Genomic DNA, 17,890 nt, shown 5'->3' on the forward strand with positions numbered 1-17,890 from the left:
ATTTGAGAAAAGAAACCGGAACTCGTCCGTTTTGCGCATCTCCCCTACTATAAAGTCTCCTTACTCCACAGCCATTGGCTGTCAGCAAGTGTTCCACCAATCCCGCACGCAACGCTATTCCTACTTTGCCCGCTTTTCTTCCCCTATGCGCAGTAAAATTTTCTTCTCAAATTGAACGCAGTATAGAACAAAAGAATGCGCACAAGTGTAAGAAAAGTGCAAGAATTCACACAGGTGCAGTGTTGAAAGATCGAACCGGCCAGCACCAAAAGCACCGAGAGATGGTAGGGGTACGCACACAAGCAAGAACCGCCGTCCGTGTGCGCTCGGCATTTATCGCGCCACTACTATTATTGCTGCTTGTTTAGCGACAGCGCTGTCAACTACGGGCAAAAGCGGCGACGACGACTTAACGTAAGTGAGAGAGAGCGAGAGAGCGAGCGAGCGAGCGCAGCGCCACCCGCCATCAGCACGACCGCCATCGCAACGAGGTTCGCTATTCTGTTCATCGGGACTAGCCACGAAGAAATGTCCGTAGGTTCGAGATTGATCGTTCGGAGTTCCTGTACGACGAGCATGGAGGTAGTACCGTTGTGCCTGTAACAAGCGCGAGTGAACCAAGCTCTGGATTCGGTCTCGTGCAGTCGCGAACGCGTCCCATCTACTTCCACGCTCAACATCGGGTCAGCTGCTTGTTCCGCGCTGCCTCCGCTAGGTGTTGGTGTGCGTGCGTGTGTGCATTAGTAGTCGCCTCGCCGCTGTCGCCGCGATTGTGATATCCGCGTTAACGAAAGCGCATCTCGCGCGGGCTCGTGTACGATGGAGCTGCGTGTTGGTAACAAGTACCGGCTAGGACGGAAGATCGGGAGCGGCTCCTTCGGCGACATTTACCTAGGTAAACTCCTCCCGTGCTAACGAGTTCCTCGGCTCTGTGGCCATATACTCGATGCCGCACTCTCTCCCCCTCCCATCCCTTTCTTTTCCTCCTTGCACCTCTCTCCCTCGTCCGTGTACAGTGGATTTCGTGTGTTCCACGCACGAAAGCACATCGTCTTCCTTTATGTTCCCACTTTTCCCATTCTGTTGTCTCATCTTTTCTTCTTATTTTCTTTTGCTTTTTCTTCTTTTCTTTGTCCCCTTGCTCTTTTTTTCAAATCTATTTCACGTCAGGTCATGCAAGTGTATATAAACAGGCATCTTGAATCTTTTTCTTTATTTGCAGGTACTAATATCTCAACTGGTGAGGAGGTTGCTATCAAACTAGAATGCATAAAGACAAGGCATCCACAGTTACACATAGAGTCAAAGTTTTACAAAATGATGCAAGGAGGTGGTAAGTAAATCAATATTTCTGTATGTATTAATTCACAGTATGTTTATTCTATACTGAAAGCTATCAGAAGTGTTCTCATTTGTTAGACAGCTGATCCAATATCTTTTCTTTCACACACTATATGAAGTAGCGTACTTTGTATCTTTGATATCTGCTAATTTTGCTGCTTGTTTTTGTGATTTAAACTCAGGAAAAACAAAACATCAACAACTTGATAATACTTAAATTTTAATTAACAAATATTTAAGTATTGAATAGAGATAAAAATCTTAATACTTTTACTAGAATATTTATATAATATTTATGATCAAAATTAAATATTGCAAGAAAACAATTATACACATGTAACAAGTTGTTTCAATATCTCAACAGTTAAACAACAGTGAAAAATATGTGATTTTGGTTTTACTAACAACAGTTTTTTTTTTAGTAGAATATTCATTTCTCAGTTGTAATTTTCAAGAATGTTTTATTTATTCATCACACAAAAGCTATAAAAATTTAATCTTGTTTTTAATATTGCAGTTGGAATACCAACTATAAAATGGTGTGGTTCGGAGGGTGATTACAATGTAATGGTAATGGAATTACTTGGCCCATCGTTAGAGGATCTATTTAATTTTTGTTCAAGACGTTTTACTCTGAAAACAGTTCTACTCCTTGCAGATCAATTGGTAAATAGCATTGTTTTCTTACAAACATTTGTTGCACATATAGATACAAGTGATATAAACTGCTAGTTATTTTATATCAATTATAAGACAGTTAACTGTATGAAGTAAACTGTGTGTATTGTTAGAGTAGACTATATTTTTTATAAATTGTTATTTAGTTTTGGAGATAAGTTATATATTATTTATATATTATTTTATGAAAATTCTTATCAAGTTTTTGTGCTTTTTATTTTCTCTTATACAAACAGTTTTATTCTATTTATGTATACATTTATGGGTATATTCTGAGATAACAGGCAAAACAGATAACTTCCATCTTATTATTCTGATATAGAACTACTTCAGTGTAGTGGTGCAGAGAATTCTTCAAAGCACAGATGTCTTGTGTTCAAAGTTCATGTTATGATTACATTCAAGTATCTGTTACTTTATTAAGGAAGTTTGTGTATTTTATTCAATGTTTTGCAAGCATCATTTATGTGTTCTTCTGATAAGTACATGTTTTTCTCAAGGTATTACTTAATGTATTAAACAGTTATTGAAGATCTATTGTACAGATGTATGTGTATGCAGATAAAGAAAAACAACTTAATAAAATAAGATTAAATGTATTAATTAAATTTATAAAAAAAAATCCGCAAATATGTATAAATACTTTAGGAGAGAAATTAAAAAACAATTTATATATAATATATTACACACACATAAAATAGATACATATGTATTCTCTCTCTTATCAACTTAGAAAGCAGTATGCAATGTATAAATGTGCAATTATGAGTAAAATACGAAATAAACTGTTTATTTGTATCTCTGCATGTGATCTTTGAAGCATAAAACATGTGCATAATACATGAAATTGCAGCGTACAGTTATAATAACAGTGCTTTAACTTCTCTATTCTACAGATAAGTAGAACAGATTACATTCATAGTCGCAACTTTATTCATCGTGATATAAAGCCGGACAACTTTTTGATGGGTCTCGGAAAAAAGGGAAATCTCGTCTACATTATAGATTTTGGATTAGCCAAAAAGTATCGCGATGGCCGCACACACAAACACATACCCTATCGAGAGAACAAAAATTTAACAGGGACAGCTAGGTCAGCATATTTCATTATATATTAGTTAAATATCAATGTAAGATATGTGTTCTAATTAATTATAAAAATAGATACGCGAGTATAAACACACATCTGGGAATTGAACAGTCACGGCGAGACGATCTTGAATCTCTGGGATATGTTCTCATGTATTTCAACAGAGGTAGTTTACCTTGGCAAGGGTTGAAAGCGGCGACTAAGAGACAAAAGTACGAACGTATTTCGGAAAAAAAAATGTCGACTCCTGTGGAAGAACTATGCAAAGGTTATCCTCGTAAGTTTCTTCGCAGTGTTTATCAAATAGTGTTACTTTTTTATATAATAAATTTTTATCACATCTTTGTTTTTAAAACGTTATAGTGAACATTTTATTAATTATTGCAGTAGAGTTTTCGTCGTATCTAAGGTATTGTCGGGACTTGCGTTTCGAGGAAAGACCGGATTACTCGCATCTCCGACAGCTTTTCCGAACGTTGTTTCACGGCCAGGGCTTTACGTATGATTACGTCTTCGACTGGAATATGCTAAAGTTTGGTAATGCGAGACAACCAACGTTACCATCTGCGCAGCAAACGCCTATGCACTCGCAGCCGTCTAACGCGGCGCTACCTTCTGGGACCAATAACGATCAGGAGCACCGATCAAGGTCCGTAGCTTTAAAAATATTAGCTTACGTTTTGAGACGATATCTCGATATGTGAATTGGGCGGCCTGATTGTACTTACAAGATCTTTTTATGTATTTATAAATAGCACAATCATTTCATTACTCATAAGCGCACTCTATTTTTGACGACTAGGGCAATGAATCAAGGAAACGCGGCCGCCTCCGACAAAACGAATAAAAAACAACAATTTATAGACTGTCGTAGTCTTCAGTACTCAATCCTTTCTTACTTGGAAAAACTCAATCTAATATCTACTTTTAATTAGTCGTTTTTTATTCAAATGCCAATCTGATTGATTCTGATAATATGTTTCATTTAACATGCAAACTCAATTGCCAATAAAAAAACTACACAAGAAATAATGCGCTATTTTTTTAAGATATTAAAATAAATAGTTAAATACAGACAAAAAAACTACTGTAGCATTATCAATAGTCTTATGTTTGTTTCTTTTTTAATACATATGTAAATATGAATAGATAATTTAAATTTACAAAAATTTCATTGTAGTATACTACGTTTTGTTTGTTATATTTTTGATTATTGACAACGTCAATATCAATATTTCCCTCTGCATATATCTTTTTAGGCCCTATACACGGCAGTGTTTGCCGAACGCGTCTGTAGCGACGGTAGGCCCAACGCTTGGACCGAATGCTAGTCTACGAGCGATCCGGCAAAAACGTGAGATGGAGACCCGTGGCGACCAGGACAATCAGGACAAGAATGATCTTCAAGGTAAAATACAATTCTACCAACAATTCTGCGCGAGCCAACAGAATTTCGCTATTGCCGAGCGAAAAACACAACGTAATGTGCAAGTCGGACACTCGCAGCAGCCTACGCCTAGTGGCAATGAGACCGTCACCGCCACCGCGACACGTGTGGCAAATCCATGTCAATTCAGTACATTCAAGTCAACTACTGCGGGTAGTAGGGCGGTGTTGCCGCAGCTATTGTCGGACGCGGCCGCTTCTCTAGACCTGACCAGTCTTAATTTAGGACGTAGTCGTGAGTTAGGTCGTACTACCACGGAGTTAAATCCTATGACTGCGTCGCGCGATCATTACCAACCGACGGTGAGTAGAACGCGCGAGAGGAGCCCGAATACGGCGTCCCGTCAGCTCGATAAGCAGAGTTATTTTTTTCATGGGCATAAAACTGAGAAAGACGTAGATCGCGAAGTCTTGATGTTCGAGGATTTAGGGACAGGTAGCTCGAATTACGCTCGACGAAAGATAGATAATGCGGATAAAGTCGCGGCAACCTCGGGCGGTACAATGAACTGCTTTGGCGGTCCGGACAAGAAAGAAAGTTACGCCGACTACGACAACGATAAAATGCTCCGTTCCACAATCGGTAGCGTGCGACGTCTCACTATGGCGTACGAGATGCGTCGCGACTCGGGAAACGTGGAGTTTCTCGAGAAGGAAGGCGAGATCTTTAAGAAAACTAGTAGCGAGTTGTTGCAAGATACTTCTGTTAACAAGCGCAGAAACTTTTCTTTCCGCAACAAGGAAAAGACGCACAGGAGCTTGGAATCGCTTGAGAGAAGTATCGATCTTCACGCCACAGACTGCAAAAGTTTGGATCTTCTGCCCGAAGAACGGACGAAGACCCTATTCCACGATAAACAAAGAAGTCTCGATTCCACGCAAAAGATAACAAAGAAAACGGTTGAAACGACGAGCAAGACTCGCAAGCGACCTAACTTCTTCCAACGAGTCGGCAAAAGTTTGCATTTTTTACCCAGGGAGCGCGTGAAGCGCCAAGACCACCTGAAACAGGAGGAACAGCCGATTAACAGCCACTATCTTCAGACCGATCAGAAGAAGTGTGAATATTTTTTACAGAGACGCCACAAAGTCGTTGATTTTTTTGACGAAAGGCCAAGTGTGCTGGCTGATCGTGCTCCCGCTCAATTCAATCTCGGTTCTTTCAATGAAGTAGACACTAATTTTATGCCGAATTTTGCTGTTAACAACAGTCTCAAAGACGCGCGACTCGAGAAAACTACGTTTTATGTAACCGAAGGTTCGAATAATCCTTCAGACGCAAATACCACGGAGAAGAATACAAGACAAAGTAATTCAGATGCTAGCGAGTCATCGGTGCAATCCGACAGTCTTGCCAACACTGCCGAACTAGTGCAATCAAGACTCTTGGATCCCGTTGCGAGCGTTGCCACGCAGGAGACCGTGAGCGGCAACAAAGACAGTATGGAAATCGGATATTCCTTCAGCCAACTTGGCAGACTGTACTTACAGAATCTACAGCACGTGGGTCATACGGACGGTTTACAATCTCTGGAGAAGATCGACGTAGACGCAGAGAAGCGTGAATGTTACTTAAAATGGATAGCCGGAGACTTGGATGCTCCGAGTCAAGGCAGAAATTCAAGCGATTCTCTGACGCGTAGTAAACCGCAGGGTAATTTCGACATTCTCAAAGGTATCCTCTTCGACATTTTCGTTTGCATTTGCATTTAAAGGACGAACTGACCCTGCTGGGATCCTCGATCGTTAAACAATGCATCCTCTTACATCACGTACCAAGCGATCTCTCTCTCTCTCTCTCTCTCTCTCTCTCTCTCTCTCTCTCTCTCTCTCTCTCTCTCTCTCTGTCACACACACACACATTATGTTCTCGAGAAAAATATACAGAAATCACACACACACACCAAGATTTCGATGGGTAGAAACTCTGAGATATATTTTTAATTAAAAAAGATATTTTTTTAATTAAAAACGCGATTTTTACACAAATAGTTTTCTTACCTATATTTTTGGGAGTATATTTTCATAGGATACTATAAAATAATATCTAATACTATATAATAATATCTCATATTATATAATATCTCTCACTATATAATAATATCTCTGAGATATTTGTATTTTCTACACTGCCGAAATATCGAACGACTAATCACATTGAAATCTTGGATGGTTGTATGCGAACAAATAATAAAATTGCCTTAAAAAAATCTTCGATTGAGAGCAATTGAATTAAGTTATAACGTTCGACATGTGGCCTCGAATACGAGTCGTATTTTTTTCCTATTGCACACACACACACACACACACACATATATACATATATATATAATGTACGCGTAAACATGTATTGAACTTGATGAATCTTGTATACCCGTGGCCTCATGCACTCATTAGGTTTTGAGAAGCGCGTCGCTAGATCTCTGACGTCGCCCGCTCTTGTCATATATGACGTATATGACGATGATGAGATCAAGTTTGTTTTGTACTGTTTAGGTTTTGTATTATCATAGCGGTTGATAAGCACTCACATACCAAATCACAGCAATTAACATATATTAATCAATTATATAATATATATACATTTACATGCGTACGTACATGGTTATTGAACAACTGCATGCGCAATCACAATCGTGAACGTGGAAAAAAAGAAAAAGAAAACTTGTATAACTTGAAGTTTATCTTAAAATTATTTTAATATTATTTAATTTAATAAGTGATTGTCAGGATTGTATACACATTAAGAGTGTTTTTCTATTGGTGATTTGTTTTATGATACACGGTTTTGTTGCTATACGTAAATTTAGTTTTGTTTTTGCATATTATAATATATTCTACAGACGCACGGGATACACTTTCTACTATCGGAGAATATTTCTTTCCGCATAATTTTTATCAGAGAGTGTTCTTTCTTATGCGGCGATCTTTTATCGTCTGACAAAATCAATTCATTTGTAGGAAAACAGCAAGTAAGGATTGCGCTCGGCGCAGTTTATAAATGACGTAATAATTTATAAAACGTAAGAATGTATGGCTTTAAGTATTTCGTATAACGTATTTATAATCTTGCCTCGAAGATTTTTCAATTAATTTAGACTGACCGAAAATTAATAGACTGAAAACTACCAGAAAATATTTCAAAGCTTGTTTACGGCACCGTAGATATCATTTTTCTCTGTAGTATTTTATATTTTTGGTTTGCTCTCCAACTTCTTTTGTTTTCTTTTCTTAATACATACAATTAACGTCATTTCTTGTAATTATAATATCTCATAATATAAAAATAAAAAATTAACAATGTTATACATACACAAAAAGGTGTTATTTTATTTTCATAAAGTAACATGAATTTCAAGTTATTGATAAATTTACATATTTCTAAAGCATAATATTGCGCGTGTGTGTGTGCAATATTATTTTTTATGAAACGTAACATTTATTATAAAATGTATGTCTACGGATGCTACACAAGCAAACATAAAAAAACATCAATTAACAGTTTCACAACAGTTCCTCTCGAGAAAGTTTTGATTAGTTGACGCGTTCTTCTCTCTGTTTTATATTTTATATTTATATACATATTATATATTTGTAGATTTAGTATGATAAAAATCTTAACTGAGATCTTTATGTCGATTTTGCATTGTTCCAAAGGCATATAATAATGCTATGTGAACAAATTGTTTATTAAACATTAATTTGTTTAAACATCCGTTTCTTACACATGTTATCGCATATAAAATAGAAATTTATAACTGCGACCACTTTTTTAACGGTCTCATGTGTACAGTAATATACCGATAAGAATTTTCGAGTTTGGAACCGTTTTGAGAGAGAAAAACAGAGAAAAAGAGAAATAAAGTAATCAAGTGGGATAAAGTCGATAAATTGCAATCGAGAAAAATTCTGAACTCTTATCGAGGTAATACTGTGCACACAGTCTCTCCACATACAAAGAACAAAAAAGTAATTTAAAGACTGTTATTTTCATAGTAATTAATTCGAACTCAAGTCGACTGATTTTTTTACCGCACTCGAACATTGAATCTCAAATAACTTATTGCTGTCATTAAGCACATTTGAAGCGTGAAACACTATTTGCTGGCAAATTAAACATGAAAAAACGTTACTGCGTTCGTTATATCGCAGATATGAAATTATCGCGTCATTTGTTTTGATTGATCGTAATGATTGCAAACGCGTTGTTAGTTTATAATTAGCGTTTTCAAGAAAAGATGATGTGTTCCTTTATTTTAATCATTGACATTCTCATCATTTAATCAATTGTACTCCCCGCAAAGATGTGTGCGTGTGTGTGTGTGTGTATATATATATAAATATATATATATACGCACGCGCGCACGCACATTCTTCTTATTAGTCTTTGCATTACGTTTATCGATACATTCTGGTGAAATGGAAGAAGTAGTCCGATGGAATCAATGGCTTCTCGCAATTTAATAGAACTTGATGTATTTTTTTTTTTTTTTTCATGCGTGTGCCACAAGGGAGCGTTAAGAGATGTGGAAAAGTTACCAAAGCTTAGATAGAGAAGATAAAAATCTAGTTTGCTACTTATCCGCGATCATTATACGTAACTCGAAGGATGATTCGGTCTTACCATTCTAGATGACACAATTACAAATGAGATTTTATCGTTTGTCGCGAGATATACATATCTTGCAACGACACTGCCCAACTTCTTCCTACGCACTAGAATCATCTCACGGGCATCGTTGTTGAATCGTCCAATCTTTTCGTTTTTGCTCACTCTCGTTCTCATGGAGTCTTCATATATCGTATATCTATTTGTAATCAAGCTGTTTTTTATTGATAATGATGATAATGATAATGATAATGAAGAGAAAGTAGCAAATAAATGTTTTTCCATTCAAGGACTGGTCTGTTTTTTATTTATCTCACCACACGATATTGTCGATTATCCTTGTCAAAATTGTTTCTCACTTGGCTTGAATGGAAAAACCCACCGCCCAAAAAAAAGAAAAAAAGTTATGATTCTCTCTCATAATGTGTTGGCAAAAGAAAAAGAAAAAAGGGAAAGTCTACTTTTTGGCTACTTTTGTGCGTTTTGTCACGTTATTCCTATAGAAGTGTACATCGCATTTCCTTGTTTCCAAACATTTTCGCATACACTTCGTTTTTTGGTTTTTTTTTCTTGTTTTATTGTAATTATTAATTTTTCCATTTCAATTGCCAAGAGTGAAAGACTACGTTCCCGTGTCGTCTGGTTGATGAGTCATTTGCAGAAAACGATATTGATTACAGAACATGTGTGATTATTGTTGACGCATCAACCTGATGAGTATATCCTACACATAATTATCTCGTTTATTCTTATCGTTCTTTCAAGAAATCTATCTAAGGAAAAATGATAAAATATATTTTATTTGAATAAAAACTTGTAATTAAAAAATAAATTTAACAATTATAAAATTATTAAAACTAACAATTATAAAACTAAATTGTTTTATTAGTTATATTGAAGTAAATGTGTTTTCAGATATTAGCGCAATCATAGACAAAACTTATCTTAACTTATCTAGTATGTAATAATTTTTTTTCTTTTCTATATTTGTTAAGTATATAATTTATGTATTAAAAATATAAAAAAATATATATATTACTTTTATATAAAACTCATTTATATAAAGAATAATATATATATTTTATCAGAATCGTTTCAATTAAAACATTAGAGAAATATTTCAATTAGTAAGAAGAGATATAGATAGATATATACGCGAAAGCTGAGATTAGTAACTTTTGTAAGTCTGCAATAGTTATTCGGACTAAGGTGCGCAATGAGTTTTACGGTTTATGGGGCCATACATGAGCGTCCCGAAGTTAAAAGCTCTAAATTACAGGTTGACACATGGTGGGTATAATACACACATATGTACTGTAATAATTGACAAACGTGTGCTTTGCAATGTAACGAGTGTTCTTTGTCTACTGTTTTTCCTATACCTCTTTTTTTTCTCGAGCAAACTACTTGCACGATTGAATGTACTGACCAAAAAAAACCAATTGTTATCGGCGAATCTCACGGGAGTCTCGAGTTTTGAAAACAAAAACATTGTTTATTGAACGAACATTTGCCTATTTCCTTATAACTGCTTTGGAATTTGTATACAAGCCTTTGAATCCTGCTGTAAATCGAGAAAGGCAATAGAGAGTTTTGTTTTAATTTACATGTATAAACGTGGTGATTAAAGAGCTAATTCCACACAAAATGGGCAGAGGTGGCAGCGAGTGACGACGCAAAAACACGTAGGATTGTTGGCTGAATTTTTTTGCGATTTTTCATGCATTATGTTTTTTCTAATCCTCTCTTTCAGCATCGGGTGGCCAAGAACGGAGGGTCAGTATGCGGTTGACCCGTAGAGATGCGCTTCTAGCCAATGCAGCGGAAATGCAGCCCAAGTCCAAGTGAGTTGCTACATGATACAGAACGACTGAACACAATGAGTATAACTTGCTCTATTCAGATCTACAGGTGTCGTATTTACAAAATTTTATAATAAAATAACAAGTTGTTTCCACAACATTTATTTCACAGCGCACACACAGTTTTATATAAAAAATTTTGTATAAAAATTCGTTTAGATAGACAAAAACACCTGCAAAAAATTTTGTTAGCCAATGTGGTTTCAAATTTTTTTTTTTATAGAAAATGTCAATATCAGTTTTTAATTAAGTTCCTATAATTGAACAAAATACTTTTTTAAAATCACCTTGCGTGCATATATATGTATATTTATAATCGTAATTTTTTTTGTGTCGATAAGTTTAGAGCCTGTTATACTCGTCTTTAAAGGTTGCATGAAAGTTGCACATTTGGGGGAAAGTTGCATTCTATATAAGCCTGTTTCCAATTCTATTTACTATTCTGTTTATATGTCAAGCATTTATAGTAGCGGTGTGATATGATGTGGTATGAAAGTTTGCAATATTTTAATAAAATAGTATGATATCGCGATATTTTTCTACTGTCACATTCTCACGGGGACTTATTATTCATTGCGCAATAATTCAATTTTGATTGCAATTTTTTTTTTTACATTTGTGCAAACATTAGATCATGATTTATGCGTTGATTGTATAATATGTATCTATTTAGTCTTTTATACGATTAGGCTTCAAATCAGCACTTAGCTGCAGTTTTGCTAATTGAATATATAATCTTTTCTGTTTTTAATACATCATTATTAGATACATCATCGTATCTGTTTATTGTTGATCAATAAATATTATATAAACGCTTAAGTTTTGGCAGGAAGATGGTGTCGCAATACCGTGGCATGGTTCTCTAATTATGTATTATTGTTATTAATTCGGGAGAAGAGTCGGGAAAAGAGGAGGGGTTGGATGGAGGAATACATTTTGTCATTTGGAAAGAATTCTCGATTTGTATTTTAAGATGTCTTATTATTGTCGCAATAGCAATATATATTCTTCAATAATTTTGATAAAACAATTTCTTCTGACATATCTTTGTACAATTAAATCTTTATTATTGACTTTTTACTTTTATTTTTTTTCTCATTATTTTGTCATTTTCAAATTGTTGATTCTAAATATATATCGTTAATAATAACATCTATAATAATAAGATCTTATAAATTATGTCAGTAATAATAATAAAACAAAAAGAGAGAAAAGAATAAATGGAAGAGTACATCATGAATGTTCATACTCGGTCAGAAAAGAATTACAAAGAATTACAAACATTCTCTCCAAATGAAGATCAAATGTTACTATTGCTTGCTATCAAATGCACTCTCACGATAATTATTTTTTCATAAATTTATATTAGAACACGGTTATATAACAATCTAATTATAATTTTTACAACACAAGATATAATTTTATAAAATGATAGATATATCTCTATAACTGCTGTAGTTTGTGATAGCCTCGGCTACAAATTTTTGGAGACTATCGCATGTGATATATTAATGAAAACAATTTTTAATAATTCTCTTTGTTGGAATCGTTAGAGATTCAAATCTAATGTATAATGCACTTTAAGTTATGGGGATGCCCGAATATTGAAGTCTGTGTAAAAAAAAAAAAACAAAAAAAAAACTGTAACACGTAAAGTAAAAGTTGACTAATCTCGAAACAAAATTGAAATCGTAAAATTTCACCATATCCTTCAACTACGATATTTTCTAGGACACAATATTTTCTTCGCGAGAGAGGAAAGAGGACGTTCACATTTGCCTTTCAAAACTTGTAGTGCTAAGGCGTATATAGCAATAAGACCATAACGATTCATAGAATAACCGAACGACCAGCTGGCTATTGCACAACTCTATACTTGGTAACTGGTTAATCCACTTTAGATCTTAAAACATAAACTTGATCTATAAAGCTGAGTACATTATTGCCGTCATATACTCGTTAATAAAGAGTATCAAAGCAGATGCGATTTAAAACACAGATTATATGTGTGTATTTTTTTTATTGAACATAAAATCCGGTTAGGTTCGGATTTTATATTCAACACACACATGTCAGATATTATTTATTCAATAAAAAACACATTCGTATAACCTATGTTTTGGCTCGCATCTGCACTGACTTTATTTCATTTTCTCGCGAGCTTACCCAGTTCTCGTTAATACACTTTACTTACTAAAACAGTAGTCATACATGTGTTTATTCTTGAAATTATTTCTATCAGACAAGTTTTTCTTCTGAATAAATTTTGTCTGATTAGTTTGAACTCGGTTTAATATTCTGTCAATGTATAATTATATAAAAGTTGTATATAAAAGAAGAAAATATATATACATGTAGCACATTTACGGCTACATATTTAATTATAATAAAAAATGATTATTGTCACTTTTTATGTTATTATTTTTGTCCAAAAAACAATTGTTTTTTCTGTATATCTCTCTATTGTACACATTTCTTGTATTTTCCGATTTAATGTGTGCCGGGCATCCCTTGAAATAATTGTGCATGTAAAATATGCACGTTTCAACGCTCGAAATTACTAAAAGTACAATTTATATTATATACATAATATATATTTACATACATATAATATATACACATATCAATTTTCTATATGTTATTTATGAGAGAAAGTTATAGACACACCCAAAATTATTTGGTATCGAAATAACTTAACCGAATTTCCGCTTTATGTTCTTTCGTTGACTTTTTTCAGGTAACCGAAAGCTATCGCACTAATTCTAAATGACAAAAGTAGGCAAAGAGGGGGCGAAATTCTCTCCTGTGCCACGGTAGAGGACGCCGATCGTGAAAAGCTCTGATCACAGGGAAAAAACTTACGTCGTGCGAGCCTTCTCTCTGAGTTCGTCTCTCTTCACAAGCTTCTCGACATTGTCAATATATTTATATAATCGTCATTACATGTAACAAAAAATAACGATAACTTTTGCAGTATTTTTATCTTCGTAATCAGACGAAACATAGAATAGTTGAATTTGTACGTTATTATTTAATAGTCGACTCTATTTGTCGAAGAGATATATACTTAAAAAAATTACCTTTACGTATATTATTAGATATATATAACATAAATTTCAAAAATTCTAGCAAAATTTTGTACATAGAAAATTATTGATATCTTTGCTAGAACAATACTGATTTTTATCATGGAGAATAATAATTAAAATTTCAATTAAATTAGATTATTGTCGATTAGATTATTTGATCTCTTTTTGTCACATGGAAAACAAACAAAAAGCTGGACCGAGACGTGAAGCTGGGGTGGTTGGACGTAACAACTGAGAGAAGGAACGCCGGAAAAAAGGGAATAAAAGAGAGAACCTTTAGCTCGTTTATGTGATGAAGACGGTGGCGCGCTAATGTCGCTGTTTTGTGTGTCTTTTTTTGGAAGCGCCAATGCGACGGCAATCGCACCACCCACTCTGATGGTCAGGCGGGCAAGCGTGCAACACAACAAGTGAATCAGCATCAGCACTAGCGGGATCGTCAGCCTCGTGTCCAAGATCGTTCGTCCGGAGCGACGACCAACGATTGTCGCCACCGATACGACGATGTCGTGTTGCCTTCTGTCGCGAGCCGGAAGTGAACGTCTCGCGCGTGATATCGCACGAGTATTTGGCAATCGGTGACACGATGCAACGCAACGTTTTGTGCAACACACAAAAAAATCGGCGGAGACGTCGGTTACACAACGTTTGTCGAGTGCGTGACAGTGGTGTTTGTTATAGAACGTCCTCGGTGGATATTACAAAAAACTAACGAAAGCAACTGTCTTCGAGTGGAAAACGGATAAACGAAAGAACCGTCGTTTGTTCTGACGGATATGTTGAAGAGACAAGATGTGCGCGAATACACAGTGGTGAAATGCAGCAGCAGATCTAGCGGCTGATCATTTTAGCAACCCAAGAACTAACAGTTTTCGTCATAAGATTTGCAAGCGGAATTTACACTCACGCAAGTCAAGACCAGGATATTTCCAGATCTCTTTATCTTCTTCCTTTCTTTTCTTTCCTATCTCATTATCTTTCCCTTTCTCACGACTAGTGAGTCTTGTCTCGAAAAACGTGCTCCACCTTTGGCGTTGACGAAGAAGATGACGATGTTCAAATCGTCGAGATCCTTACATGTGTAAGATGATTACAAAAAAAAAAAAAAAAACAACAAAAAAAACAAAAAAATCGCAATTGTGATCGTTTTATTTTTGGGACGAATCGCAAATGTACAGTACGCGATTTCGATGATGGATTCTCGCAGTTGTTCATTAAATATAAATTTTGAGAGACCGTTGAATTTTCACTGTTTTTGCGGCAAGTTGGTTGTACTATAGCTAGTTTTGCTTTCTTTTAATTTAAATTCCTACAAATTCATTTGCGTGTACGTATGCACATAAATAAGAGTAATATTCGATTTGCCGAGTTTAGTAGTATTTTTAATTGTTTCTCGAAGGCAGCTTCTTTTAGACAACAATTGAAGCTGAGTAAACATTATAAAAAGAGAAGAAACTAATATTAAAAATGTAATATATATCATAAACTTCTATTCAATAGATATCACGTATTTCATTCGGGTGCAAATTTGTTCTTAAAAAAAAGAGTTTAATTGTTGCTTTTTTCTAAGATTATTTGTGATAATCACTCATAATTTGTATAATCGGTCGTTACTGAAAATGATTTCGCGTTTCGCGAGACAGCCATGCGAGAGTTGATCCAATATCGCGCGATTATATTCTCGATACATTTGTATAAATGTAGGATATTCCTTCGTATAGATTACGTGTACATAGATCGAACACATCGGTGACTGAGCAGCTATCCAGTATATAAAGCTGTATTCGCGGGAGTTGTTCGCCCAGAGCAACATAAATTACATTTTCAATGGAAGATATAGCTCCGTGTTAGTGTCCAGAGAATTAAGCGCGATCGTGGAAAAAATCTCACGATCGCAATTACAAATTTTGCTAGAAAACGTGTGTTTGGCGTCGCCCATGTTCGTACCTCAAACTCGGTTCGTCGTTGTTCCGGTTGAACTAACGATAAATATAGCTTTCGGGAACGTTTCTGTTCGCGTTGGTGTTGAAAATGTTGAATGTTCGAATTAATCGAGATCGTATGTTTAATCGTTTTGTTATTCTCTTGAAGGTACGTTCGAAACGGTTTGGATACACAAGTAGATCGATCGGTTTTAGGAAGCTCTCGAAACGCTCTATTCTCGGGCCGATTTGCGATACGATACGACGGCATGTCAAGTCGTTTCTTATCTAAAAACAAAAAAAGCTCTAGTTAAACGATCATACAGAACGTAGTACAACAGGCGCGCAAGGAGGAGACGGGGGAGTAACGTTTAGTTTTAGGGATAATTCGTTCGGTTGTGCTAGGTGGTAAGGAGAAACAAGACGATTGCGAGACTCCGAACGTTTCTGTTTCATCAGTATCGATCGGCCGTACTGTACAAGTGGTGCGTCACGTGTGATGTATATTATAAACGCGGTTATCGTTAACCGTGCTCCAAGGAGAGAAGTACATCACCTGACACTGAATCCCTCTGCGAAAAAAAAAGAAAGAAGTTTCTTTAATCAAAGAGAACAGGACGCGCAAAAAGGAAACTTTTTTCTCTTTTCCTTCGCGGAACGATTCAGTGTCGATCGGTGTAACGTGAGTCTTACGTGCGGAGAGTATGAAAACTGCGAGTTAAATGTAACAAATTACATAATGTGTGTGACCTCTCCTTGCCCTGTGACATAAACCCCTTTCCTTTTGTACGGTAACAATACCAACCCTGAGATCGTGTGGATAAACAATTTAATAAGCGCTCGATTCTGTTCACCGATCTTTCGTTTTATTGTCGTTTTCTTCCTTTCTTTTCGGAAAATGTATCACTGACAATGTGTATTGTACTTCGTGTGAATACGTACCAAAAACAATTGATCATCAGTGAACGGTATCGAAGCTTCGTCGTTATATCAATGCGGTGATTCTCAAACGTAGTGCCGTGAAAATATTAAGAAAGTATATTTTAAAAATGAACAAAACACCTATTTGTATAGAGATTTATTGCTTGAACTCTAAGTTATTTTTAATTCATAGTAAAAAATCATAGGTATAAATATGTTATTTCTTTAATTCTTTAAACGAAGCGTGTGTGTGTGTGTGTGTATGTATTGTGTCAGAAGAATTGTTTTTGTGCGCTACACAAGTCAAAATAGTTTGAGAATCACTGCACTACTGTATGCATGTGACGTGTTTGTAGGAGTACTTTTGTATGTGTGTGTCTTGTATGCCGATTACATACGAAATGTGTGCACGAATACGAGGAGGAAGAGGAGAAGAATGATGGGGAAGGAAAGTGATTAAAGTTCTTGTGCATAGAGAGAAAAATATCAAGGAAAAATGTTTCATCGTATTGCATTTTATAAAAAACAAAAAAATAATTTTGTATCCTCAGTTTAAAATTTAGCGTCAAACGCGATTGTATTTATATTATTTATTTCATATAAAAATTTCTCATAATGCAACTTGAGTTTTTTTGTCGGAGAATAATCGAGCAATTTTTCCGAATTACTTTTATATATTTGCGAGAGACAAAAAAACTCCAAAATTTTCGTCGTGAGGTTAAAAAAAGAGAAGATCGATTATTTTCTCTTAGTTAATGATCAATAAAGTTCATCCGTTCCCGCCTCATCATCTTCGTCTTCTTTTTTTTTTTGCCCTACCCGCTTTTTGGTTCTCTTCCTATGTCTTTTGTACGATATATTGTATGATGCAATCGCATATAGCAAAATGGAAAAAAAGAAAACGTGATAACAAGTATATATATATATATATA

General features: G+C 35.3%; 1 protein-coding gene across 5 annotated transcripts; it reads left to right on the forward strand.

Moving 5' to 3' along the window:
* Positions 1-315: 315 nt before the first annotated feature.
* Positions 316-16,456, forward strand: LOC109854963 (casein kinase I-like). Of its 5 annotated transcripts, XR_002250253.1 has the most exons (10): positions 316-895; positions 1,223-1,333; positions 1,859-2,007; positions 2,916-3,112; positions 3,184-3,386; positions 3,497-3,758; positions 4,369-4,517; positions 10,918-11,008; positions 12,758-12,905; positions 13,764-14,548. XR_002250253.1 is itself a non-coding variant. In XM_020428625.1 (9 exons), exons 1-9 carry the CDS (start codon positions 820-822, stop codon positions 14,544-14,546), a joined length of 1,329 nt encoding a protein of 442 aa, XP_020284214.1. In that variant the 5' UTR covers positions 316-819; the 3' UTR covers positions 14,547-16,456. The 5 variants fall into 5 exon arrangements, 4 of the variants coding, with proteins under 4 accessions (XP_020284214.1, XP_020284215.1, XP_020284216.1 ...); XM_020428625.1 differs by lacking the exon at positions 12,758-12,905 and having other exon boundaries at positions 14,456-16,456; XM_020428626.1 differs by lacking the exon at positions 12,758-12,905 and having other exon boundaries at positions 14,460-16,456.
* The last annotated feature ends 1,434 nt before the right edge of the window (positions 16,457-17,890 follow it).

Source organism: Pseudomyrmex gracilis, unplaced genomic scaffold, assembly GCF_002006095.1.
Source record: "Pseudomyrmex gracilis isolate BER0280 unplaced genomic scaffold, ASM200609v1 scaffold_76, whole genome shotgun sequence".
NCBI classification, from domain to species: domain Eukaryota; kingdom Metazoa; phylum Arthropoda; class Insecta; order Hymenoptera; family Formicidae; genus Pseudomyrmex; species Pseudomyrmex gracilis.

Coding starts and splice junctions, on each gene's coding strand:
- LOC109854963 (XM_020428625.1), top strand. CDS start 820: ATGGAGCTGCGTGTTGGTAACAAGTACCGGCTAGGACGGAAGATCGGG. Junction 896..1,222: donor CTTCGGCGACATTTACCTAG/GTAAACTCCTCC, acceptor CTTTATTTGCAG/GTACTAATATCTCAACTGGT. Junction 4,518..10,917: donor GGACAAGAATGATCTTCAAG/GTAAAATACAAT, acceptor CCTCTCTTTCAG/CATCGGGTGGCCAAGAACGG.